The 25,765-nt window shown below is 44.1% G+C and overlaps 1 protein-coding gene across 1 annotated transcript in view; it reads left to right on the top strand.

Annotated features, from left to right (window-relative positions):
* Positions 1-25,765, top strand: part of Nt5e (5'-nucleotidase ecto) — a 47,597-nt gene that overhangs the window by 16,065 nt on the left and 5,767 nt on the right. Inside the window, exons 2-5 of the mRNA XM_048435809.3 lie at positions 9,255-9,477; positions 12,308-12,496; positions 22,718-22,915; positions 23,911-24,065. Coding sequence (XP_048291766.3) covers positions 9,255-9,477; positions 12,308-12,496; positions 22,718-22,915; positions 23,911-24,065 — 765 coding nt within the window. The remainder of the gene's footprint in view (positions 1-9,254; positions 9,478-12,307; positions 12,497-22,717; positions 22,916-23,910; positions 24,066-25,765) is intronic.

Below are 25,765 nucleotides of genomic sequence, written 5' to 3' on the forward strand. Positions count from 1 at the left end.
GGATCAAGAGCCAAGATCATCTTGGGCTATCTTTAGACTCACTCAATAACCACTTACTAGCAACCTTTCTATTTGACCTCACATCCTTTTGACTACTAGATATAAATCCTGGAATTTATCTGTCTGCAAGTCTTTTCACTGTCTACAAAGCAAAAAAAAAAAAAAAAAAAAAGAATGTGATTCCAGATCATAGCAGGTTCTTACCTGAGATGATGGTTAAACAGTCAATAGCAATGGAGCTAGAGATGTGGCTCAGTTGGTAGAGTATTTATCTAACCAAATGAAGTTCTGAGTTATCTCACCAGAACCACATAAACTAGTAATGACCTGTAATCCTAGTATTTCAAAGGTAGACACGGGGGAATCAGATAGCAACTTCAAGGTCAGCCTGTGAGATGAAACCCTGTCTCAAAAAAAAATTATCACATTATTAAGATTAGAACTGTCAAGTTTAGCAGGATGATAAATTCCAGGAGTTTTTACCAAGAGGATATGAGGTCGGATATAGAGATTGACAGCCAGTAGCTATTAAAAGAGACTAAAAATAGCCCAAGAGGACCTTGGTTTGTGACACACAACATTCCACCACCCCACAATCACAATGTTCTAGTCAGCCAAGGTCAACCAGTCCATGGGCCCTTCAGTGTAGATGGGGCTTCATCTCGAGAGCTTCAGTTTGTAGATGAGAACTTCCAGAAAGGAACCCCCCACCCCCAAAAAGGCAAAGAACCACCACAGGGCAGTCTCAAATTCATAAATCCACCAAAAGCAGTTCCAAGGTAACTGGAAAAAATGTCCATATTGAATATGCACAGATAATCTTCTTATTAGTATTCCCCAAGCACTTAGATCTAACCATGTGCATGATATCACATAGCAGTTGTGTTATGCAAGACAATTTAAACAGGCTAAGGATGACTCAAAACTCATGGGAACATATGTATAAGCCAAAGGCAAATGTGACACCATTTTCTACCAATAAGGGGTTGTGGTTTTTCAAGGGACCTGGAAACATTTCCCCATGTATATTGAGGGGTGGCTGTCTCTTCTTTTATGTCACTCCATCATTATTGCTCAGTGTTCTTCTCTTGGACAGCCCTTTCTCGGGCATTTCCATGTCGTTACTATAAAAGCTAATGATGGGTAAGTAAGATCCATCCATTTAGCTCACTCCTGTGGTGCCTGCTGCTGTGAGCCAGCAGTGCGGGAAATCTGGTGATAAGTGTGGTATTCCTGAAGAGCTGATAAATTATAAAGTTCTCCTTACTGCAAGAGGAGTAAGGCAGCAGGAGAAATCCCAAGCGGGGAAAAGGAAATATGAAATATTTATACATGGAATTTTCTGCACAAACATTTGTAGGAAAAGTTAACTGTAAGGGGAGAAAAACAGGCACTTGTGAGTGATTCTCCTTTTCATCTGCTCACCCAGCAGAGAGTCCTGCTGTGGTTCAAAGAGACTGACCTCCCAGAGGGCAGGGGAGATGGCTACTGAAGGCGGCCATTTCCTCAGACAGGGATTCTCAGAGCATCCATCCTGGAAGGATCTTTAGGTGTATAAAGTGATAAAGACCAGCAAGGAGCGGCAAGATCCCGCTGGAACTGAGTGTGCTCCAAATGTCACTCATCTGTCACCAAACACAAAGCAACAAGGATAGGTAAGAGCCTGGGAAACTTCAGTTAAGATTCATATTGCCTTTCCCTCGCCTTCACTTTTTGAATGTTTGCTGTTGTCCTATGGCCGGCCGAGGACACAAAGGTTAGGAACGTGGAGTCATGTGGAAGTGGTTCTAGACTGGCTCTGCCACTTACAGAGTGTGTGACCTCCAAGTTCTTTCGCTTCACCGCATCTCAGTTATGTTCATCTGTCAAATAAGCATAGTAAGAGTAAATATCACAGCAAGCAGCAATGGTTTTTCTTGGGTTTTATTTTTGGGTTTATTTTGGTTTTTTTTTAAGTCCTTTTTTCCTTGTTCCCTCATTGTGGCATACGGCAAGTGCTTAACAAAGGCTGGCATGTATTAGTTACCGCTTCCATTTTACTCATTTATTGCCCTTTCAGAGGATGTTACCACTTAGAAATGTGTTTCCTCATGCTTGGTCATAAGTGGCAGAGCCAATCCTACTTCCTTTCACAGAGTGCAGGGCTGGTGGGGTCAGGGGTAGTGCCAGAAGTGAGACTGAAAGAGATGATGCCAGTTCACAAAGCAAGGTTAGGGTGCAAGCCTAAAGGAGCTCCGTGCTTCTGTGGGGCAGAGTGGCAACACCTAATCTGCAGCTCAGAAAGCTCACTCTGGCAGCAACACAAAGGATGGTTTAGGGAAGAGAATGGCAATGCCGAAAGCCCGGTTAGGAAGTCACGGTCCTGTCCAGAGAGAAGGACAAGGGCTTCACCGAGACAACAGCAATGGGCCAGAGGGAAATGGAGCGCTCGGGGCCAGGGAGGCTATGGGACACGTTACCAGGGAACATGGGGTCCCTTTTAAACCAGACTCAGAGGACATGAGGATAATTGTATTGGAATTTGAGAGGAAAGATTAACATAGCAGGCAAGGCAAGCTAGAGATCTCACTGGCTGCTGGTGGAAGCTGGAGAAGAGGGGAAGAACCGTGCCTTCTGAGTCAGATGCTAGGCAGGTAGGTAGGGGCTGTCTTCAGAGATAGTGAGAATGCCCGCTTTCATGGCAACTGGCTTTAGGATTTTGACTGATGTGCAAAAAAGGGAGATGCAAAGAGGAGGAAAGATGGGAAGATGGCTTAGTGGGTGAACCCTTGACGCAAATCCTTGCTCTGTAAGCAGGAGAACTGGCCAGGTATGGTTGTATATGTCTGTTTCCTCAGTACTGGAGCCAGAGATAGGCAGATACTGAGCTCCGTGACCAACCAGCCTAGCCAAAACACTGAGTACCTGGCTCAGTGAGAGTCCATCTCTCAAGACAGTAAGCTGGAGAGCCGTAGAGGAAGGCACCTGACCTCACCCTGCTCTGGTCTCCCCACGCATGTGCACAGATACATGTCTCCACAGTCACATGCATGCACCACATCCACACACACAACACACACATCCTCATCAACACAATGGAGTGGGAGGAGGGGGGAGGGAAGGAGGGAAGAAGGGAAAAGCTATACTTTCTGAGTCAGAAAGCCAACAGGCTTAGCAAGGAAGATCTGTAAGCAATTGCAGAGAGAAAGGGTCTTCTGGGTGCCTTCTACATGCCTCACTAAGGGGTAACTATCCTTCTCATGTTTTTAAACATACCTCCAGGTATATCACATTTCTTAAAGTTAGGACTTTTCGAGGGGTATTTTTCTGTCCAGGTGATTGGCGTGCCCATTTTGGTGGATTTAAGAGAAGGAACAACAGAAAATCTATCATCTTTTAACCTTTTGAGCAGTTTGCAATGTCATGTTCCCAGCCAGGGACAAAGGTACAACTCAAATGCCATTCTTTTGACTAAAAATCAGTTCAAAAGAATGAAAGAAAAAAAAAAGAAATACAGTTGGGTGTGGTGGCTCACACATTTAGTCCTTATACTGAGGAGACAAAGACAAGATCTCTGTGATCAAGGTTAACTTGGTCTACATAGAGACTTCTAGGTCAGCTAGATGTATATAGAAAGATCCTGTCACAAAAATAAATGAAGAAAGGAAGGAAGGAGGTAAGAAAGAAAGAAGGAAAGAAAGAAAGAAAGAAAGAAAGAAAGAAAGAAAGAAAGAAAGAAAGATAGAATTTGGCACAAACGAAGGAGGGGACCTTGATTGAGGAATTGTCTCCATCAGACTGGCCTGTGAACATGTGGGGCATTTGTGAGTGACGGGAGAGGCTGCTGTGGACAGTGCTATCCCTGAGCAGGTGGCCTGGGTTGTGTAAGCAGGCAGAGAAAGCCAGGGAGCAGCAAGCTCTCCTCCATGGCCTCCACATCGGACTTCTGTCTTGAGTTTCTGCCCTCGCTTTGCTCAGTAATGCGCTGTCAACTGTACCAAAAACCAAATCCTTTCCTGTTTAAGTCGTTTGTGGTCATTGTGTTTATTACAGTAACCAAAAGAAAACCAGGACAATAGCCGTGTTTTACCAAGAGGAAACAGCCTTCCCAGAATGATCTTGGCCAGCTCATGGCTATCTCCACCCTCCTGCCTTTCGTGTGGCAACTGTGACAATTTCCCCTTCCTTTGATATGGTGTTTCAGACTATGAGGAAGGGATTTGTCATCGTTTCTCTTCCTCAAAATTAGTGTATTGCAAGGCACTCAAGTGGTGGGGCCCTCAACAGCTCTCTGGCAGGAGGAGAGAGCTAGGGGAGCTAGGAGAAGGGCACGGCTGTGTTAGTGCTTGGTTGGCTGGAACTGTCCTTCTCCGTAGGACAATGTCACCAGCACTGCCATTTTGGGGGACGGGAGACTTGAGACCTGATACTTGGGACTGCAGACCCACATGACAAGTCTCAGAGATGGTTCTTTGGGTATGGAAAGCTGGGGTTCTGCTGAAACACCAAGGAAAAGTGAGCACATGACCATTGACTTGCAGACCTAGATGTCAAAATATTCAACAGAGATTGTAGATTTGGAGCTGAGGGTGAGTGTGAATAGGGCTGTTTGGTCCTCTCTCCAGAGTGCTGGTGGCCATGAATCGAGCTGCTCTCCCCAAAGGATACAAAATCAAAGACAGCCACAGGCGCTACTCTCAGGGATTGCACTCAAGTCATTGAAGAAGCAACAGATGAAAACTTGAACTGTTGCCATTCTCTAGGGATAGAACAGCACTGATAAGATGGTTGATCTTCCACAGAGAACTGTGGAACCACATGTCGTCATGCATGACCGTAATCCAGTATTCTGGAGGCTAATGCAAGACTGTGACTTCAGGTCATCCTGAGTTCCACAGTAAGACTCAAAAAAAAAGAAATTTGTTTGTTTTTTTGTTTGTTTTTTGTTTTTCAGTTTTTCGAGATAGGGTTTGTCTGTAGTCCCTGTCCTGGGACTAGCTCTTATAGACCAGGTTGGCCCCGAACTCACAGAGATCTGCCTACCTTTGGCTCCAGAGTGCTGGGATTAAAGGCCTGTACTTCCACTGTTTGGCTAAAGTTTTTAAACTGTAGAAACATTCACTAAAAACAAAACTCTATACTTAAGATTATTTTTTATTTTTTTATTATTGATATTTATTAAGCTCTACATTTTTCTCTGCTCCCCTCCCTGCCTCTCCCCTCCCTCCTTCAGCCCTCCCCCAAGGTCCCCATGTTCTCAATTTACTCAGGAGATACTGTCTTTTTCTACTTTCTACTTCCCATGTAGATTACATCTATGTAAGTCTCTCTTAGTGTCCTCATTGTTGTCTAAGTTCTCTGGGATTGTGGTTTGTAGGCTGGCTTTCTTTGCTCTTTATTTAAAAACCACCTATGAGTGAGTACATGTGATAATTGTCTTTCTGTATCTGGGTTACCTCACTCAAAATGATGTTTTCTAGTTCCATCCATTTTCTTGCAAAATTCAAGGTATTGTTACTTTTTACTGCTGTGTAGTACTCTATTGTGTAAACGTACCACATTTTTCTTATCCATTCTTCAATTGAGGAGTATTTAGGTTGTTTCCAGGTTCTGGCTATGACAAACAAAGCTGCTATGAACATAGTTGAGCACATGTCCTTGTGGCACGATTGAGCATCCTTTGGATATATACCCAAAAGTGGTATTACTGGGTCTTAAGGAAGGTTGTTTCCTAATTTTCTGAGAAATTGCCACATTGACATCCAAAGGGGTTGTACCAGCTTGCATTCCCACCAGCAATGCAGGAGTGTTCCCTTTTCCCCACAACCTCTCCAGCATAAGTTGTCATCAGTGTTTTTGATCTTGGCCATTCTTACAGGTGTAAGATGGAATCTCATAGTTGTTTTGATTTGCATTTCTCTGATGACTAAGGATGTTGAACATTTTCTTAAGTGTCTTTCAGCCATTTTAGATTCCTCTGTTGAGAGTTCTCTGTTTAGGTCTGTACTCCTTTTTTTATTGGATTACGTGATCTTTTGGTGGCCAATTTCTTGAGTTCTTTGTATATTTTGTACATCAGACCTCTGTCTGATATGGGGTTAGTGAAGATCTTTTTCCATTCTGTAGGCTGTCATTTTGTCTTGTTGACCGTGTCTTTTGCTTTCCAGAAGCTTTTCAGTTCAGGAGGTCCCATTTATTAATTGTTTCTCTCAGTGTCTGTGCTGCTGGGGTTCTATTTAGGAAGTGGTTCCCTGTGCCAATGTGTTCAAGTATAATTCCCACTTTCTCTTCTATAAGGTTCAGTGTGGCTGGCTTTATGTTGAGGTCTTTCATCCATTTGGACTTGAGTTTTGTGCATGGTGATAGATACGGGTCTATTTTCATTCTTCTACATGTTGATATCTAGTTATGTCATTTGTTAAATATGCTTTATTTTTTCCATTTGATATTTGATATTTTTTGCTTCCTTGTCAAAAATCAGGTGTTCAAAGATGTGTGGATTGATATCCGGATCTTCTATTTGGTTCCACTGGTCTGCCTGTCTGTTCTTATGCCAATACCAGACTGTTTTCAGTACTGTAGCTCTGTAGTAGAGTTTGAAGTCAGGGATTGTGATGACTCCAGAAGTTCTTTTATTGTACAGGATTGCTTTGGCTATCCTGGGTTTTTTGCTTTTCCATATGAAGTTGAGTACCGTTCTTTCGAAGTCTTTCAAGAATTTTTCTGGAATTTTGCTGGGCATTGAGTTGAATCTGTTATTCTTAAGATTATTATATAACAAAGGGTATTTATTTCACCATAGAAAGAAAATGATGTTTTAAGACTAGAAGAAAGAAAAGCATTTGCCTGAGCCTAAGAGAGCCTTTAGGACTTTATCAGCGTTTAGAGTCGTTAACTCAGTCAGAGGAAAGGGTGAATATGTAAAGCATCAAAGGTGGAGAAAAGTTCAAGTTCAGAAATTATGAACATACCAGGCAGACCTGAATGCTTCCTTGAGGATGCATGCACAGCCCTTTGAGTGACAGGTGCCCAGTGAGACAGTGTGCCAGGTGAAGAAGCAGCATGCTGAGCAGGACAGAACGCACAAGGTAGCTTTGGAGGATTCAGTCGAACCAGAGGACAGACAACAAATGACCCCACAGTATAGCCACGGAGGACACTGGTATCACATGACTGGTGCGCCTGTCCAGACCAGGTTTATTGGCTTTTGTCTTCATGTTAAAAGCATTGTAATAAAGGTACATGTGAATTGCAAAATAACAAGGAAATATCATTCAGAGTTCTCCCTAAAAGTTCACTTGCAGGACACAGTTTGCCTCACCCAGCATGTATCCTAACTTGCTCAGGCCAGATCACGTCCGTACCCTCATACCTAGATACTCTCATACCTAAATTATGACTTAATAGAAATCGCCTGTGTTTGATGGTTGTTAAGGGGAGAAGGAACTTAATTCCATTCAAGATGCATAAAACAAGGCTGTCGGTGGAATTCTGTCCGAGAGGACAAACCAGTGTGAAATAGGGCTGTAGCAGATTACTATAGGAGGGAGAAAATTCCAAATAGGTGTAATCATGGGCATCAACAGAGGTGCTTAGGACAAGGGCACGCACCCTTGGGTGTGGGCTGCTCAAGACAGAGATGTCCTTGTCATTATAATAGCCACACATACTGGTTTTGGTGACTTCTGAAATTGCACCTCAAAGGTAGCTTAGGAAACTTTTCATTTTGGGCAAATGAGATCACAGGGTGGTTCTTATATATATTGGCTAGGATTACAGCTGACAAGGTAAAACTCTAGGTCACAAGAGCTGTAGGGAACATTGAAACTGTTTTTACTGTAAACAACGTTTTAGTCTTATTTGAGAGACTGCCAGAAAATGCTTAAGAAAGGGTAAGAGCATAGCATGGCCCATCAAGTGGAGGCAGGACTGAGCTCCTCCCCTGTATAAGGCTGGGCAGGGTAATTCAGCATGGGGAACAGCTAAGACTCAGGGACAGGTCCTGATCTCACTGCTAGGAGCCTTGCAAAGAGACCAAGCTACACAACTGTCGCACACATGCAGAGGGCCTAGGTCGGTCCCTTGCAGGCTCCCTAACTGTTGGTCCAGAGTCTATGAGCTCCCAGGAGCTCAGGTCAGTTGTCTCTGTGGGTTCCTCCATCATGGCCTTGACCCCTGGCTCAGACTATCCTTCCTCCCTTTCTTGAGGAGAACTGCCCGAGCTCAGCCAGGGAGCTTAGGCTCAAGCCCAAGGGAGGCCTGGCCCCTTCTGAACTGAGACAGAGCAGGAGGAGTGGGAATGTGGGGAGTGGGTGGATAGGAGTAGGGGGAGGGAATGGGAGGAGGGGGAGGGGAAACTGTGGTCAGTATGCAACCTAAAGAAAAAAATGCTAATAAAAAAATACTTTATATAATTTATAATACTCTTCTTTAATTAAAAATGCTGGTTGTAATAGTTCCAAAAAGAAAGAAAAAAGAAAGGATAAGAGCAAGTCTTAAGCATGGTTCATTGATATTTTAACATTCTCCTTTGAAAACAAATTTTTTTCTATGTAACAGGAATATTGTCCCTCAGTCAGTAACCTTCATGGCCAAGGTTAATTGTGCTGGAATTCTTGATTCTCAGCTGGAAGGAGGCTCTACCAGGCTCCAGAGTAAGGGATTTCTTTGTCTTTCCACTTACCTGTAATGTTTCCTCGCTTTCTAACATGCTCAGAGGGCAGACTGCCTGGGATGTACTAGAGCAGGATGCAGGCTCCGCCCTGTCAGTCCGAATTTCCCCAGGAGAACTGGAGAAGTCCTTAAGAGGAGAAACTGAAAGCTTGAGTAATAACCCAAGGGAAGCGATGTGGAAAGAGATTCTGGGGGTGTCAGCATTCTACTATAATGCTGGTAGGTTGAGTGATTAGGTCTGAGGCGGGGGCTAATTGCAGAGAGCATCAGGAACAAGCTGGGTAGGGCCTGGTAAAAGCAATCTGTGAAGCTGTGTACTGGAGGGTGGCGGGACAATGTTTGCTGGGGGAGCTGTGAATATGCACATCCAGGGCAGGTCACTAGATGGCAAGCCCTGGGCAACAACACTGTACCTACCTGTGACCTCAGTGTCCCTGGGCCTCACCCCAGAGCCCCACGTCATATTTCTGGAGGTAAGGGGTCAAGTCTCAGAGAGCCCAGCCCATTTCAGGAGCTGCTGGGCTAACATGATCTGTTTAAATATATACTTCCATTGGAAAATCCAGGGTACTTAATCCTTTTTTCTTTTCCATTTTACTTAGGCACTGGGAAATCATGAATTTGATAACGGTGTGGAAGGACTGATTGATCCCCTCCTCAAAAGGGCCAAATTTCCAATTCTGAGCGCAAACATTAAGGCAAAGGGGTCACTAGAACCTCAGATAGCCGGACTGTATTTGCCATATCGAATTCTTGCTGTCGGTGGTGAGAATGTGGGGATTGTTGGATATACGTCTCAGGAAACCCCCTTCCTCTCAAATCCAGGTACCTTCTACTTTCTCGGCACTCATACTTGGAAACAGATGTGGTAAAGCAGAGCTTGGCCACGCCTTTATGAACTGTGGGATACAGAGGATGGTGGTTAGCAAACCAGGCTGGCAGATTCTGTGTTGTTCTAAGTTACCTCCGAAGGGTGTCGCTGTCTCTGCTCAGTGAACTTATCTGTTGACTAGACAGTGGCTTCCCTTAATTCCATGTATTCAAAAATTGTCAGTGAATCCTGGAACAAGAAGGTCTCATAGATCTCTAGCCCCAAGTACGTTCTTCCAGTTCTAGTGGTTGGAGCATGCACATTGATTCCTAGCACACTTAATTTATTTTAACTAGGTGATGAAATTCCTCTCTCTCTCTCTCTCTCTCTCTCTCTCTCTCTCTCTCTCTCTGTGTGTGTGTGTGTGTGTGTGTGTGTGTGTGTATGCATAATTCTTCTCCTGGCATTCTAAAACACGTCCCATGCATTCTATATATGTAGTGCCCAGACCTGAGGCATTTCTTGAAACTATTCTGTTGGACTAGCCAAAGGAGAGGGCGGGCATTCTTTCCACACCATTCCTCCCTGCTCCCTCCCGCTGGGAACCTGTGCTCCCCACACTGTTCTCGTAGCAAGGAACACCAACCAAGAAGTCTGTGTCCCCTGTGCTCACACGTTCAGTGAGAGACTAACTGAATGAGGATGTGTCAGGAAGTAGTGAGGTGAAGGAAAATGAGACCAGAGGGGAGGGCCTACGTGGCAGGAGGAGGGGTGCACCTTGCTATTTCAGAAGAATGCTCAGAGAAGGCAGACGGATAGCAGGGCTGTGACAGTCAGTATTAAGGGTCAGCTTCGCAAGCATCACCAGGCACACTCGTGAGGTACTGTCTTAATTGCGGTGGGAAGATCCACCATAAAGAAAGATGGCATCATTCTCTAGGGTTTGGTCCTGGGCTGCACAAAAAGAAAAGGAAGAACCTAGCTGAGGCCCAGCACTCATCCATCCCTGCTTTCTGACTGTGGATGCCATGTGACCAGCTGCCTCAAGCTTCTGCCACCAGGACTTCCCCAAGATGACATGTGTCCTCAAAGTGGGAGCTGACACAAGCCTTTCCTCTTATAAGTTGTTTTTGTCAGAGTATTTTATCACGGCCCCAGGAAGAGAAACCCCACAGAGCCTCAGCACCGAGGGCTGTCTGGGAAAGCCCCAAGGAGACTCGGGGTTGTGGCGGAGAATCAGATAATCCTTGATGTTCCCACAGAAGACAACTGAGGCAGAGCATTGCCTCTCCTGGGGTTTTCTTTCAGTGTTGCCCTGAGCTGCTTCAGCTCTGTCAGGCCATTCTGTCTGGGAGCTGCTAACTTCCCAGCTATCCGTCTGGAGCCTCTGTGAACACAGTGCTGTCGTGCTGATTCGTCTTCCATATTTGTGCGTGTGGAGCTGGCATGTGGCCGGGACTCAAGAGTGGTGTCAGGAAGGAGAGTCCTGAGCATGGCAATGGACAAGGGATGCCTCTTTAGTAGTCTGCTGATATTTGGAAAGACTCCTGATTTTCACCCTGGGCTTTATTAACTTACATTTTGAATGCTCTTTATGAGATTTTTGCATTTGGGGCACCTTCATTTTAGTGCTGGTTTCTTAAATTAGCACGAGGGCGTCTAGGTCCCCTGGAGGACTGCCGAGCTGCAGAGTGCTGGATGTGACTTCAGAACAGCATCTTTGTGATCCCTTCATGACCACTGAAGCTGTAAGACCTAAGGACTTGCTAAGTTTTGGCTACAGACTGGGAGGTCCTGTTCATGTCTCAGCATAGGAATACCCAGTCTGTGCTAGCTAGAGCCAGGGGCACTCATTAGCACTGAGTAGCAGAGCGAGTTCCGTGAGGTATGTATCCTCTCCCAGGGCCAGCAATGTTTAGATGAGGCCTCTCTGCAACACAGCACTCCATTCTACTCTAATGCTGCCTGCAAGTGAGCAGTTATCTACCATGCTAAAGTTAGTTTTCAAGGGCCAGCAAGATAGCTCTGTGGGTAAGGGCACTTGCCACCACATCTGAGGTTCAATCCCGGGAACCCACAAGGTAGAAAGACAGAACTGACTCCTACAGGTTGTCCACTAATGTCCACAAGCAGCCATGACACATACGTCCCCAAATAAATAAGTCTAAAAACCACTGTTTGAAATTGGCATTTCTTGTTGACATCTTAGGTTTGAAGACAGAATGCCCCAAGTTTCCAGACAAAGCAATGGAGTCAAGAGCAGCTGTGGACACCATACTTTTGTGCTGACACAATTTTTGACATAGTTATTGTGGTGGTCTAGATATACAAGACGTGGAAGCAAACCATACCTGAAGTATACTGCTAGTGTGAGACTGAATTTATGCAAATGTATCACATATGGCTCAGTAAGAGGGTTCAATAGATGTAGGTGTTCCCTACCTAACCTGATGTTCTCAGTTTGATCCCTAAGAGCCATGTAGTGAGTGAAGAGAATCAAATCTGAAAATTGTCCTCTGACCTCCATGCACATTCTGTGACATATATGAGCACACAAAAATAAATGTTTATCATCTATAACTTTAACCCAATATTTAATTTAATGTAAATATTTAACCTAATATTTAATATTAATATTAACTTTAACCTAATATTAGGTAATGCAACCAATGGCATTGATTTAAGTTTTCCTTGTTTGTCAGGGCTTTTGTACTAGATATATTCATACATTTACTCTCTATAACTAGAGAGCTTCAATAAGAAACATAACATGCTTAGTGTGTTGGTGAACAAACAGTATAGTGAAACTATTTTAATATCCACTTTATTAATTTTCTTCCTTAGGGACAAATTTAGTCTTTGAAGATGAAATCACCGCATTGCAACCTGAAGTAGATAAATTAAAAACTCTAAATGTGACCAAAATCATTGCACTTGGACACTCTGGTTTTGAAATGGATAAACTCATTGCTCAGAAAGTGAAAGGCGTGGACGTCGTGGTGGGAGGACACTCCAATACCTTTCTTTACACAGGTAATTGTTTCAAATGCATTCTGCAAGCTAGGATGTTCGGGTCAGTTATTTTCTCTCTTTACCTTTTTAACTGTTACTATTACTATTTAGTATGTAATATATATTGTATAAACTGTAATATGCCATATAAATGTAATCTGCGCTGAATAATGACAGATGGTCTTACTGGCAGACATTCCAAGAATTCATTCATTTCATGATTAAAAGTCAATGCTATAAGCATATAGCACACATAATAAAATGAAAAGAGTGCTGATATTGGGCCAGAGGTCAGTTTATGATAGACTTTTTAAAAGATAATTTTTAAATTGTATTAATTCTTAGACCTGAACCCAGGGCTTTCTGCATTTTAAGCATCTATATCCCCAACCTTTGGTTTTCAAAGACAGAATGTCACTATCTAGCTCAGATTAGCTCCAATCTCATGATTCTCCTGTCTCTGACTCTTGAGAGAGCGATAGGATTATAAGTATGCACTGATGCATCTGGTTTGGAAGGTATTATTATTACTATTATTATTATCATTATTGCTGTTAGTACTTTTAAATGCTGAATGTTATATTTAGAATCAGAAAATGAGATACAGTACAAATTATGGAAACAAAAGCACCCTAATATTGGGTGGAAAGTCCTCATTCCTAACTCACTTGAGTGTCCTTGAGCATACAGGTCACGGACCCCCTCTGGCTTCCTAATGAGGAGTCTATCACAACTTTGGATATTGAAAGCTCAGAACAGTTGACTTCACTAGCTTGGCCTTGGGTGAACATCCTTTTGGCTGCACTATAACATGACAGAGAATCAGGAAGGGAAACGGACAGCACAGAAGGAACACACATGTGGTGGCCTCGCTTTACAACCCCTCCCGCTCCTAGAACTAACTGGGGTCTCAAGAGAACCACACTGATCTCTTCTGAGGGTGGTGGCCCTAATGACCTCATCACCTCACATTAGACACCATCCCTCAGTGTCACCAAGGAGGACTAAGCTGCTCACACATGAACACAAAGAGGACAAGCCACATCCAAGTCACAACAGACTCAGCTAGGTCCTTATATTCACCTTCCCTAATTTTAATTCTATGTCACCCCTATGGATAAGACTCTTTCAAAACCTGGGCATTTTCATAGCTGTCCCCCAAAGCAGTATCAGAAGTCTGTAACTAGCAGCAGGAACAAGTTGGCTCTCCCGTCCCTTCAGTCTTTACAGGTTTGGCTGTGATCCATAGTAAGCATGACATTTTACAAGAGGCTCTAGTAAAAAATGTGTTCAAATATGTGTGTGCACTCTCACACAGATACGGATAAAGTAAAGCGAAATTTCCCCAAACATCCAGGATATCCTGCTTTGTTGCTGTTCTACTGCTTCTTTTATTGTCATTTTGATTCTTTTTATCTTGAGACGGGATCCCAAGTCAGCCCTGCTGGCCTTAAACTCACTGTGTGACTGAGGCTGACCTTCAACTCCTAATGCTCCCACCTGAGCTCCCAAGTACTAAAATTATAAGATACAGGCTTGTCCACCATCCCTGGCTCCTGTCTTCTCTTGTCCTTCCTCATCTCTCTCCCCCCTTTTCCTTCTCTACCTCTCTTCCTTTCCCTCTCTCCCCCACTTCATTATTCTGTTTTGCTTCTATTGAGAGTCTCACTCATGAGACTCACTATGTAGTACTGGTTGGCATGGAACATGTTGTGTTGATTAGGCTAACCTTGATTTAAGACCCCACCCGCCCCCGCTTTGCCCCTTCCAATAGCATAGCACCAAGCACTGCTGTTACAGGCATGCCATGCCACTTTGGTGTGCCCTTACATCATCTTGATCTATGCTATCTTGTGGCATCTGTATGGCTATTTACTGGGGTGCCCTCCTAACCCAAAATCTGGGTTGGGGGAGTACCTGTTATTTATTTGTTCTTATAACTATTGCCCCAGACAGCAAAGTCCTGCAACATAAGATAAGAGATCTAAGGACAAGTTGTGCCTGGCTTATCTGTAACTCCTGAATAGATTGTTCCTATCTCTTAGTGTCTAAGAGTGTCTGACCTGAGTCTCAATTGTTTATTCCACATTTTATAATAGATTTCAAACATTAAACTTGTTGTCATGAAAATGAATTTTTGGTTCTCTTTTGAGGATCTAATTTATCAATTAAAGAACATAGTAGTAGATGAGACCTACTTATATATTTAAACATTTTTTTTTGCAATAAAGAAAAATTAGGCTGACAAGATGACTCAGCAGATAAAGGCTGCCAAGATGACTCAGCAGATAAAGGTACTTGCTGCACAAGTCTGGAGACCTGGGTTCAGTCCTCAGAGCCCACGCAATGGTGGAAGGAAAGAAACTGCTCCCAAAAGTTGTCCTGGGACTTCATATGTGCCATGGCACTCACTCTCTCCCTCCCTCTCTCTCTCTCTCTCTCTCACACACACATACACACACATATATACAACACACACACACACACATACACACAAAGCTTAAGTGATTTCCACCACACTATTTTATGAAGCTAAATAATAGTCTTTAAATATTACTTATTAAATACAGAAAAAAAAACCCAGCCTATGAATAGATCCTTTTGTGTTTAGAGACCAGAACTCACTGTAGTCCAGGCTGGTCTGGAATTTATATTGTAATCCAGGCTAGACTCAAACTCATGGAAATTCTTCTACATTAGCCTCCCAAGTGCTGGGATTACAGGCATGAACCACCATTCCCAGCTCAAAATTTGAAATATAAGAAACATCTCAGCATACAACACAGACACAAACCCAAAAAAAAAACATCCCCAAAGCATCTGAACAGCACCCTGATATTTTATGTTATCTAACCTTTTGTGCTTGTTACTGCCCACTAAGTTAGTTTCCCCCCACCAACTCCCACCCTCGTATGTAAATGAGTTAAATGGCTCACATTGCATAAGTTACCACCTCTAATGAAGAGGAGGGAACTTCCCAGCCAGGCTCGCAAAGTGTTAGAGCTGCAGGAACGAGGCTTGAGAGGCAAATGCTGTCTCTGAAGGCATTACATCCAGGAGCCACAAAGTGGTCCATGACAAAAGTAGGAAAGTGAGTTCAAGTTGGAATCTGCAGCAGGCATGCAAAGGGCTGTCCTGTCTTCTTGTTTGTTTTTGATATTTGTTTTTTGAGACAAGGTTCTTCTGTATAGCCTTGGCTGGAACTCACTCTGTGGACCAAGCTGTCCTAGAACTCACAGAGATCCATTTGCCTCTTCCACTGAGTGCTGGTATGCGCCCAGATCATGCGCCCAGTATCTTTATGATTCCTGGAGAGACTCCTAATGAGCTGTTTCCTGTCTGCTTCCCAACACACTGGACATTTGGTTCTTCAAGTCTGTGTGGTCTTGGACAAGTGCAGACATCATGTTCTATTTGCAGTTCAGCAAAGGGCTGAAACCTGGAAATGTGTGACTCCCTTCTTTTCTGACATATTGTCCCTAAAAAGGCAACCATGCAGCGGCTAACTATTTACAGTTCAAGATTTTAGGAAATCTTTTTTTTTTTTTGGAGGGGGTAGAACTTAATGATGTTGCAAGCTACAACGGTAAACTATGTGACTCATACAACCTGCCCCTTCTTATCACTGTACCAATGACTTCTCAGCATCCTCCCATATCACTGAGTGGTGAGCACCAATTTCCTGTCTCCTTCTCCACACCAGCCCCTGCCTTCATCCTGTGAGGAAGTGTGTGTGTGAGCAAGGCTCAGGGCCTCTTGTTCCTGTTCCCTGAAAGACTGACACCTCCACTCCAGCTCAATGTCTTCACTTCTCAGACAGGCTGAGACTTGGTCACTTGCAGACAGCTTCAGAACTCCACTCCAGGACCCTCGCGTCCTACCCAGGCTCTCTCACTCTGTGTTCCTTTTCAGTCAGGCTTCAGAGGTTCAGAAGCCTTGGGTCTCCTGACCAATCTGGCTGATATCCCATTTTTCTCCTGATAGCCTGGTTAGCTGACACGTGAGAGGCAGATGTCCAGTGTTGTTTGAACGGATTCTTTTCTGTCTTTCTTTTGGTTTTGGTTGTTTTTTGTTGTTGTTGTTGTTTTGTTTTGGTTGTGTGTTTTTTGTTTGTTTGTTTGTTTGGGGTTTCTTTGTTGTTGATGATGTTTGTTTGTTTTATTATTTTTTGAGACAGTGTCTCACTATGTAGGCCAGGCTGGCCTCAAACTCACAGAGATTCACCTGCCTCTTCCTCCCACATGCTATCATTAAAGGCATATACCACCATGCCAGGTACAGCTCTTTCAAAAGATTTGATTGTTTAGGCTTTAAAAACAAATAAAAAGTTATTTTTAGAATGATTGACTCTGGACTTAGGCACACATTCACTGAATATGAAATTTACCTTTTTTCATATATTTAAGGAAGAGAAATTATATTAAGACTCCAGAATTAAAACAAATGGAGTTCACAAAATAATCGCAGAGCAGCCGGACCAGAACTGCTGTGTCCTGACCTTGAGCAGGGGTTAGAGTGAGAAGGGAGGGAGCAACTACTGCTGACAGTCCCTCAGTCAGGGAGCTGTGCCCCCAACCCTTCGATACCTGGCCGAGAACTTGCTACATAGCCAAGGATGACCTTGAACTTGTGGTCCTCATGCTTCTACCTCCTGAATGCTGGGGATACAGGCATGAGCCACCATACCCAGTGTTACGCAGTGCCTGGAATCAAGTCCAGGGCTTTGTGCATGTTCAGTAGATACTGTACCAACTGTGTCACGCCCCATCCTGGCAGCCACTGTTCATCTCTCCGTTGCGTACACTCAGAGCAAGGCTTCTGGAATCTTTTCCACTCATGACCCCTTTTTGCCCAGGATATTTTCATAAGGCCCGGGCATATAAATATATAAAATCGGGGATACATTTTTGAAACTTTCTGATAATAAATCAGAAAGAAAATGACTTTCCTTTTAAAATTTATTTTTGTGTGCACATATAGGACATGTGCACTAGTGGGTATGAGCACGGACACACCAGAGCACACGTGTGGAGGTCAGAGAACAACCCTGGGGAGTTGGTTCTCTCTTTCTACTGTGGGTTCCCAGGAGAGAATTCAGGCTCATAGTCCAACCATTTTTACCACTGAACATCTCACCAATGCAAGAAACTTATTTGAAAGAATTCTTTGGCATACATATAATTTTACCATTTTTTTAAAAAAGACAAAGCAAATTTAAATACTAATGAGGTGGAACTGCTTGTTTTTAGGTGAAGATTTGAATCTGGGCTGAATACTTGACACTTCAGCATCGTCAGTGTTTTTTTAGAGTTGATCAATATTTTGATTTTATAATCTTTAATCCTGAAAATGCCACTTGGTATAAATACGTAGTACAGAATGGCAGAATTACGTTTAGAACCACTTCAGAAATTGTTGGACTTTCTGTCCTAACCAAGGTTAACTTAATGTTTTCTATGAAACTCAAGTCAGTAATTCAAACAGCAACTTTTTTATAATCAAACATACTCTGATACAATAAACTCCAAAAACAGACTAGCTTGTTACTTATGTACCAAGGAATGGTGGCAGGAATGTATTACAAACCTTTGTTTTCAATAACAAAATCATGTTTTTATAAGAGCAAAAACAACTTTGTATGTACAGTAGCAACTATGCAGTTCTCAACATACAGTAGTCTCGAGTCTGAGCCTCAGCTACCATCCAATGGCACTGCCCGCTGTGACCATGTGTGCAGGATCAAGACTACAGTGAAGTCCGAGATGCAGATCCATCATATGTTTGATTTTGAACCAATTTTTGGTCCTTGTATGTTCAGAAACCTTTTACTGTTGCCAGATTTTCCATTACCCTCCTTTCAGTCACACTACCTCATAGGGGCTCATGACCCACAGTTTAAGAAGCTGGGTCTTAAGCCAGATGTGTTAACAACAGGCCCATCATTCAAGCACTTGAGAGGTAGAGGCAGGAAGATTAGAAGTATGAGGTCATCTTTCCCTACACAAAATGTTCTAGACCAGCCTGGGCTCCATGAGACCATGTTTCAAAAACAAAAACCAAAAAGCAGGGCAAGTGTAGTTAGAGATGCACACTTTTAATACCAGCACTTGGAAAGCAGAAGCAGCAGATCTCTGTGAGTTTGAGGGCAGCCTGGTCTACATAGTGAGTTCCAGGATAGCCAGGAACATACAGTGAAACACCCCCATCCCATCCCCTGCTGTCACTCACTCACACACACACACACACACACACACAAGCATAAAAAAAGAAAGAAAGAAAAGAAAAGAAAGCCGGGCTTTAGATAATCTTGCCTTTCCAGAGCGACCTTAATATTTGTTACGTGCACAGGACAGAGAAACAGTCTCCAAAAAACTGTTTCCAGGCCCGTGATAAGAACTGCTGAGGCTCAAAGGGCAGCAGTCTGACCTGTGGCCTCAGTGATCTCCCTGGGCGTTTCTTAGGTCAGCACAGGGACCTTCCTCATTCCAGTGGTCACTCACTCCTGTCCTTTAGCCTTTGCCTGGCCCAGCTTCAGCACCCGCTTCCGTTCGAGCAAAGCCACATCATTTTGCAAGCACACAGCAGTGGTCGGTGGTCTCGCTCCTCGTGAGGCTCCTTTCCGAGATGAGTCTATTGAAAACCAGGCTCTGAAGAGAATGGCCGTAAATAAGCGCGGTCAGGAGGTCAGGATCTCTGGGCAGGAAGGTCTGTTATATGAGGAGAGTTGATCAACTCCTGGGGACTCCCAGGCCAGGTACCCTGAGCACTGCAAACTGCACAGGATGGAAGCTTGCGCCCCCTTAGCTCTGCTGCTCCGTGGTCTGTGTGCAGGATTTCTTTTTTTTTTTCTTTCACTAGAATGTGACTTGGGGGTGTGAGAAGGGCTCAGTACTCTTACAGGCTCAGTTTGCTCCCCAGTTCAGTCAATACTGTCTGACAATTTACATCATCTCTTTGAGCCCAAGCTTTCCTTAACAACAACAACAAAAAAGATAGTGGTGAAACTTCCCCCCAAACATTGCCATAGGGATGGATCAAGGTAAGATAGGGCAGAAATGGGCTTGGAAAAGTACGTCTAAGACAAATACCCTAGTTTTATGTCCTGAGACTCTACCCCCTAGCTTCTTTATATCCGTGAACATAGTCCTGTTTCTCTGGAGAACACTGGCTTTACTAAACAAGGTGGCTTCTTCCTAATATAGGCTGCCACCAATTTATCCCCTCGCTGCTACTCATAAATATATTTTCTTTAAATTTTCAGAATTTTAAAGATGGAGAATCATTAATTTTGTTCTTCTTTTTCCAAATATTCTACAACACTGCTTCTATTTGTACAGCAAACCCTTACACAGGACTCTATAAACTTAACCATTAATCTTAAGCTTGAACTATGATATTATTTTTAAATATAATTTTGTTTTAAAAGTTCTCCAAAGGTATCTAACAGTTGTGCAGACCCTAACTGGAATCATGCACTCCTTGACTGAGGACAACCCCCTGCTGAAGTCTCTTTGGACACTTAGAAAGTCCTGGGAAACGGAGGGTTCATCATGTCCACGTGTGTCCACCGCACCACAGCCACACGGGTTGAGTCCTGTCTCCGTTACTGGAAGACGGTCTATACACACTTCCTCTCATGCCAAGATGATAAGCCACATACCTAAAGACAAAGTGTGGCTTCATGTGGAGACAATATTTTAGGTGTGAGAACCTTTGGCTGAAGGACTGGGGGTGTAGAACAGTGGTCATGTTTATCTAGCACACAAGCCCTGGATTTGACCTCCAGCACTGTGAAAGTAATAAACTTTTTAGGCCTTTGGCTGATAAGCACGAAACAGTGTAGGAAACTTGAAGCCTGAGATTGTTTTCCCTGCCAGGGGTTTCCTGGAGTTGCCAAATGCACAGAGGAGTGAAAAGGGTTCATCCTTGGTGGAGGCAGGGGTTAGCTACCAGACCCGATATTAACCTCAACCACAAGGGAAGCGCCTCGCCTTTCCTGACTATGTCTGTGTGAGATAACCTTCACATGTCTTTTATTCTCAGAAAAGGAACATGAAGACTTTTCTGAATTAGAAAGTAGGTGCTCCCTACCAGATGGGTGCTGCTGAGCTATTGAAGCATTTGACAGGATTGTCAGGTTTCTGACTTTTAACAATCTGTTTAAGCTATTTCCAGGGAAGGGGGTGGGGAAGAAGAACAAGGCAAAAAGTCTGGCTTGCCATTCTCTTTCATTTCCAAGAAACTGCGAGATGCCTGGTTTCTGCAATTTGTTAATCTCTTTTCCACTTGGACGGGATATTCTCTGCCACGCTGTGGACATTCAGGGAAACTGCAGCTTTCCAAACATTGCCCAGAAGAGGCTGCCCTAAATATACCTAGTCCCTGCAGTGAAGGGCAGGATCTATCCTTGCCCAAAGGAGCACAGAAGAAGACAAGGATTAGATTAGAAGTGTCCCTCCTCCCTGTTACTCTACTGTGTCTTAGATCATCTGCATCAAGCGAAACGCTAACTTGGGAAGCAGCTAGCCCAACTTGTGTAATGCTGGTGGTATTTGCAGTGCTTCTGTCCTTGAAGTTGACAGGGCACCTTAGCTTTTCTTAGGTAAATAGTAAGACCCTGAAAGCTTAGGACACAAAGGTACAAACCTGGCTTAGCATGTACTTTTGTAAGTGGTCTGCGCCAACCAGCTTACAGCTTCTCAGAGCTTCGGTTTCCAGTCAGCTCCTCACCACACTGCAGCAAGTGCCCTTGAGTATCTGCTACGGTAGTCAGTCTTCTTGTCTGCAAAGTACAGTTAATAACATGACCTGCCCCGTGGGGAGCTTGGAGAATTAAATGTATTATAGCCGCAGATGCCTCTCAGAACCGTGTGAAATGGATCATGTCTTGAAGTTCTCTGGACCTTCTGGAGACAGCCAGTAGGTGAGACCAGTCATGTGTGTAGTGGGCAATCGGAACAAAGTGGGCCAAGGGTATTAATTTCATAATCTGATTCTAAGCAGCCCAAACTGTGTCACTTCCACAGAAATTTGATATGAATCATGAAATGCATGCTGGGGCATACCTGTAATCCCAGCATTTATGTGGGAGGCTGAAACAGTAGAATTACAAAGTCAATGTGTAGGTTAGAACTACACATTGCTCTTCAGAAGATGTCTCAAAAGCAAATCAAAGGAAATGAAGCACACTGAACACCAAAGAGGGGGGAAGTTAACTTAAACACACAGGTCAGTGAGAGGGCTCAGCAGGGAAAGGAGCCTGCAGCCAAGCCTGAGGACCCAAGTTTGATTCCTGGGACCCACACACATGGCTCCTCCCACACAAATAAATGCTTAAAAATAAATTCAGCTTCTGGTAAGAAATTAAACATGGGCAAGTGAAGAGACGCTGGGCATTGTGCCTCCCCTGTGGCCACTCTGACCCTCAGGCAAGCAAGGAGGCCTCTGGGTGATGAATGGCTCCCAGGTTCTTCCCGTGGCCCCTGTGAGATAAAGGCCTGCAGAACTTGCCTGATGTAAAGGTTAGCTGGGGAGATGCTTGCTTTGGGGTCCCCAGGGTGGATGTGGCTGTTCCTAAACACAGCTGAGAATTCAGCAGTAAAGCAGCTCTGTTGTTCCTCCTTCGTTCTCACTGACAACCTAAGCTTGGGGCTGCACATGCTGTGTTTCTTCAGAATACCTTCATCTTATGCGAGAAAGATAAAGGGTGCACCTACTGTGCCTGGCAGGCACACACTGAAGAATTAAGACACTGAATTGTCTGAACAACCCTTTAGAATGAGAATTGTTATTCACCCACTTCAGATTCCTTTCCTGTACTTCTTGGCAGGAAAGGAATCATTGTGCACATCTGTAATCCTAGCCCCCAGGAAGCAGCAGCAGGAGGATTTTGCAGAAAACTGTCCAAGCGGCTTGTTCATCCAGTCAGGGTGAACAGAGGTGGAGTCTGCATGGTAGAGGGATAATCTTAGCAATATTCTATTTTTTTCTGACGCTCATCAGATCACCAGGCACAATACCCCAGACTTAGAAACAGCTTAGTAAATGCCCACTGAGTGGAGAATGGCAGGATTTGTACGCCAAAAGGGCATTTGGAACTAGTGACAAATGTCCCACAGGGCTCTGAAAGACCAACCATGCAGAACAGCAGATGGCGAGTCATCAAGTTAAAAGTCGCTGTCATCCAGCAAGTGGCCTGCCATGTGCAGACTGACCTGATCAACTTTGCCTCTTTTATTTCAGGAAGTCCACCTTCCAAAGAAATTCCTGCTGGGAAGTACCCATTCATAGTCACCTCCGATGATGGCCGGAAGGTTCCTGTGGTCCAGGCCTATGCTTTTGGCAAATATCTAGGCTATCTGAAGGTTGAGTTTGACAACAAAGGAAATGTCGTCAGTTCACATGGAAACCCCATTCTTCTGAACAGCAGCATCCCTGAAGGTGAGATCTGGGCAGAGTCTACCACACGGCAAGTTATGTGGCTAGATCGTCAATCCCCTTCTTCCTCTTGCTTTGGTTCAGGAAATGCCTGTAAGACTTGTGAAGAATTTAGCTTTTTCGTTGTGTCTACTCTCTTTATTGATAAGGAAATTCCAAATTCCCAACGTCCAAATCCTCACTAGATTTTCCAAGTCTGCTCTGTGTACCACTGCTCTTTCTGCTTTTCAAACGCTTCCTCTGGGGAGGCAGAAGTCACTGCCAGCTCCTGTCTAGAGAGGAGAGGGAGACTGAAAAAATAGGATAGCTCACCTAACAAGAGGCCGTGACAGTGTGGTGTGGGCCTCAGCTTCTTCTTCATTCATGAGACAGTTGTGATCTTTGTTGTTTTGAGAAGAGCTTCTCCATATATAGCCCGGGCTGGGGTTATATTGTACAGCAGCACATCTGGCTTTGAGACTCAGAATAAAAGCATCATTTTGCCATCCATTTTCACATGGTCTTTGTGAGCGTGATGTTGTGATTCTACCACCCCTTTTATGCTCGCTATCATCAGCTCAGAAGGATGGGCAAGGAGGTTCCACTGTACCCAGCAGAGTCTGTGGTCCATCACAACATAAGCAGCTAGCAAGGAAGCAAGCTAGGAACCATACCCTCAGCAGAGTCTCTAGACTTGCCCAACATCTCAGTCCATGGCACCACCACGGTGTCATCCCAGGTGGGCTGACAGGTACTCACCCAGATGTTGAGTGGATGCTGAGATGCTCAAAGGCATCCTTGAGGTAAGAAATGCCCAGGTATTAATGTTAGAAAATGAAATTCCCTAAGGAATTTCATAGTCCAAACCAAAATTCACAAATGTACTAATGCTGCTCTCAGCAGGGAAGCCTGACAATGCTTGATTTCTCTAGAATTTACCCACTAGGAGATCTGCTTTAATGACAGGCCTTTCCTTTCATTTGCACTTTTCTGATGGTCCTTCCTTACTGTCCTTCTAGATCCAGTCATCAAAGCTGACATTAACCAGTGGAGGATAAAGTTAGATAACTACTCTACCCAGGAACTAGGGCGAACAATCGTCTACCTGGATGGCTCCACTCAGGCATGCCGGTTCAGAGAATGCAACATGGGCAACCTGATCTGTGACGCCATGGTGAGCTCTCTGCAGGGGCAGAGCACCTGCATCTAGGGAGGGGAGAAAGGGAGATGGAGAGAAGAGACTACAAGGGACAAAGTGATGGCGGCAGAATTGAGGGTTCTGATACACTTAGTGCCCAGACGGGAGTTTGAAGCATGACTGGTTTCATGCTGAATACCTTGGTGAGGAGGCTCAGAGAGGTTAGGAGACCATCTCATTATTGCTTTACAAGGGCTAAAACCTTTTAAAGTATGTCTTTCCTAGATGTCTAAATTTGGGGTGTTTCTTTCGGTAAGATGATCTTACAGATCATGACGGGAACCCACCCCACCACTCCGCTGCCGCCAGATGTTACATAGTAGATCAAGCACATCTGCTTGGACCTGACTTGGCAGGACAGTTTTCCCTGATTTGTTTTCTTGGCTGTAAAGATCATGGGCCTCGTATAACTTGCATGTCTTTCCCAAGCATAGAATGACATACATAATTATAATAAATCCCAGGCTAGAGCAAGGTCATTCATGAAGAGCATTTTTTTTCTGGAGCCAATTGGCCAACATGGCTTTGTGGGGCTGTGCTGAGCAAAGGTCTCTATGCTGGACTGTTGCTCCCATGGGCTCACCCATGGTGGGGGCGGCTGTCGGTGTCAGTATCCTGCTGGTGTTGCTTTCTGTGATACAACCACACTCCACAAACTCTGGCCAAGTGAGGGACAGCATGAACGCCCTCCAAGAGAGGTTCAGACTGGTTACCGAACACCATGAAATCAGTATGGAAAACAAACAGACAGAAACATCTAGAGAAACATCTTCAAAGAAACACTCCAGGGTGCTACCAGCACTTAACCTTTCTGTTAAAAAGGCTGGGGGGGTTGGGGAGAGGTTGGAGTAAATCTAACTTTACTTTTGTGCTTGTTTTAAAATTAGAAAGCACACATTTTGAGGCAGGAGAGTTGGTTCAGAGCTTGACATTACTTGGACCTGGGCTCAATTCCCAGTACCCACATAGTTGCCCACAACCATCTGTAACCCCAGTCCCAGGGGATCTAATGCCCTCTTCTGACCTCCATAGGCACACATGTGGTACACATAACATGCATGCAGGTAAAACACTCATACACTTAAAATATAAAATAAATTTTAAAAATAAAAGGTTTAAGGTCATATATGGTAGTGTATGTCTTTAATCCCAACATTTGGGAGGCAGAAGCAGGTGGATTTCTCCAAGTTTGAGGCCAGCCTGGTTTATATAGCAAGTCCTAGAATAGCAAAAGCTACATAAAGAGTCCCTGTCTTAAAACAAATAAACAAAAGCATGCATTTACTTGCTTAACTGAATGTGTGTTTTTGTAAAAGTAAAGTAAGAATGAACCTGCTTTTCCCCAGCTTCAGGAGGCCATTCCTGTGCCTCCAAGATTGCCAATATGGGGGAACTGCATGGCATAAGATAGGTGATGGGCAGGCTGGAAGGTCCTGCTGACCTGGAAGAGCAGCTCCACAGACCAGTCCACCCTGGAGCAATCAACACCAGCTATGCCCCCTAGCCTGGGACATAGGTTTGAGGAGTAGGTAAAGAGCCCCCTGTCCTGAGAATGTGACACAGGACTAGTCAGAATATACTTTTTCTTCTGATTGATTGGAGACTAATAGAAGATAGACTAATAATTGTTTTGGATTAATAATGTATACAATTTGTTTTACTTACAGTTGGGAAAC

This window comes from Myodes glareolus, chromosome 4 (genome assembly GCF_982192425.1).
Source record: "Myodes glareolus chromosome 4, mMyoGla1.1, whole genome shotgun sequence".
In the NCBI taxonomy this organism is placed as follows: domain Eukaryota; kingdom Metazoa; phylum Chordata; class Mammalia; order Rodentia; family Cricetidae; genus Myodes; species Myodes glareolus.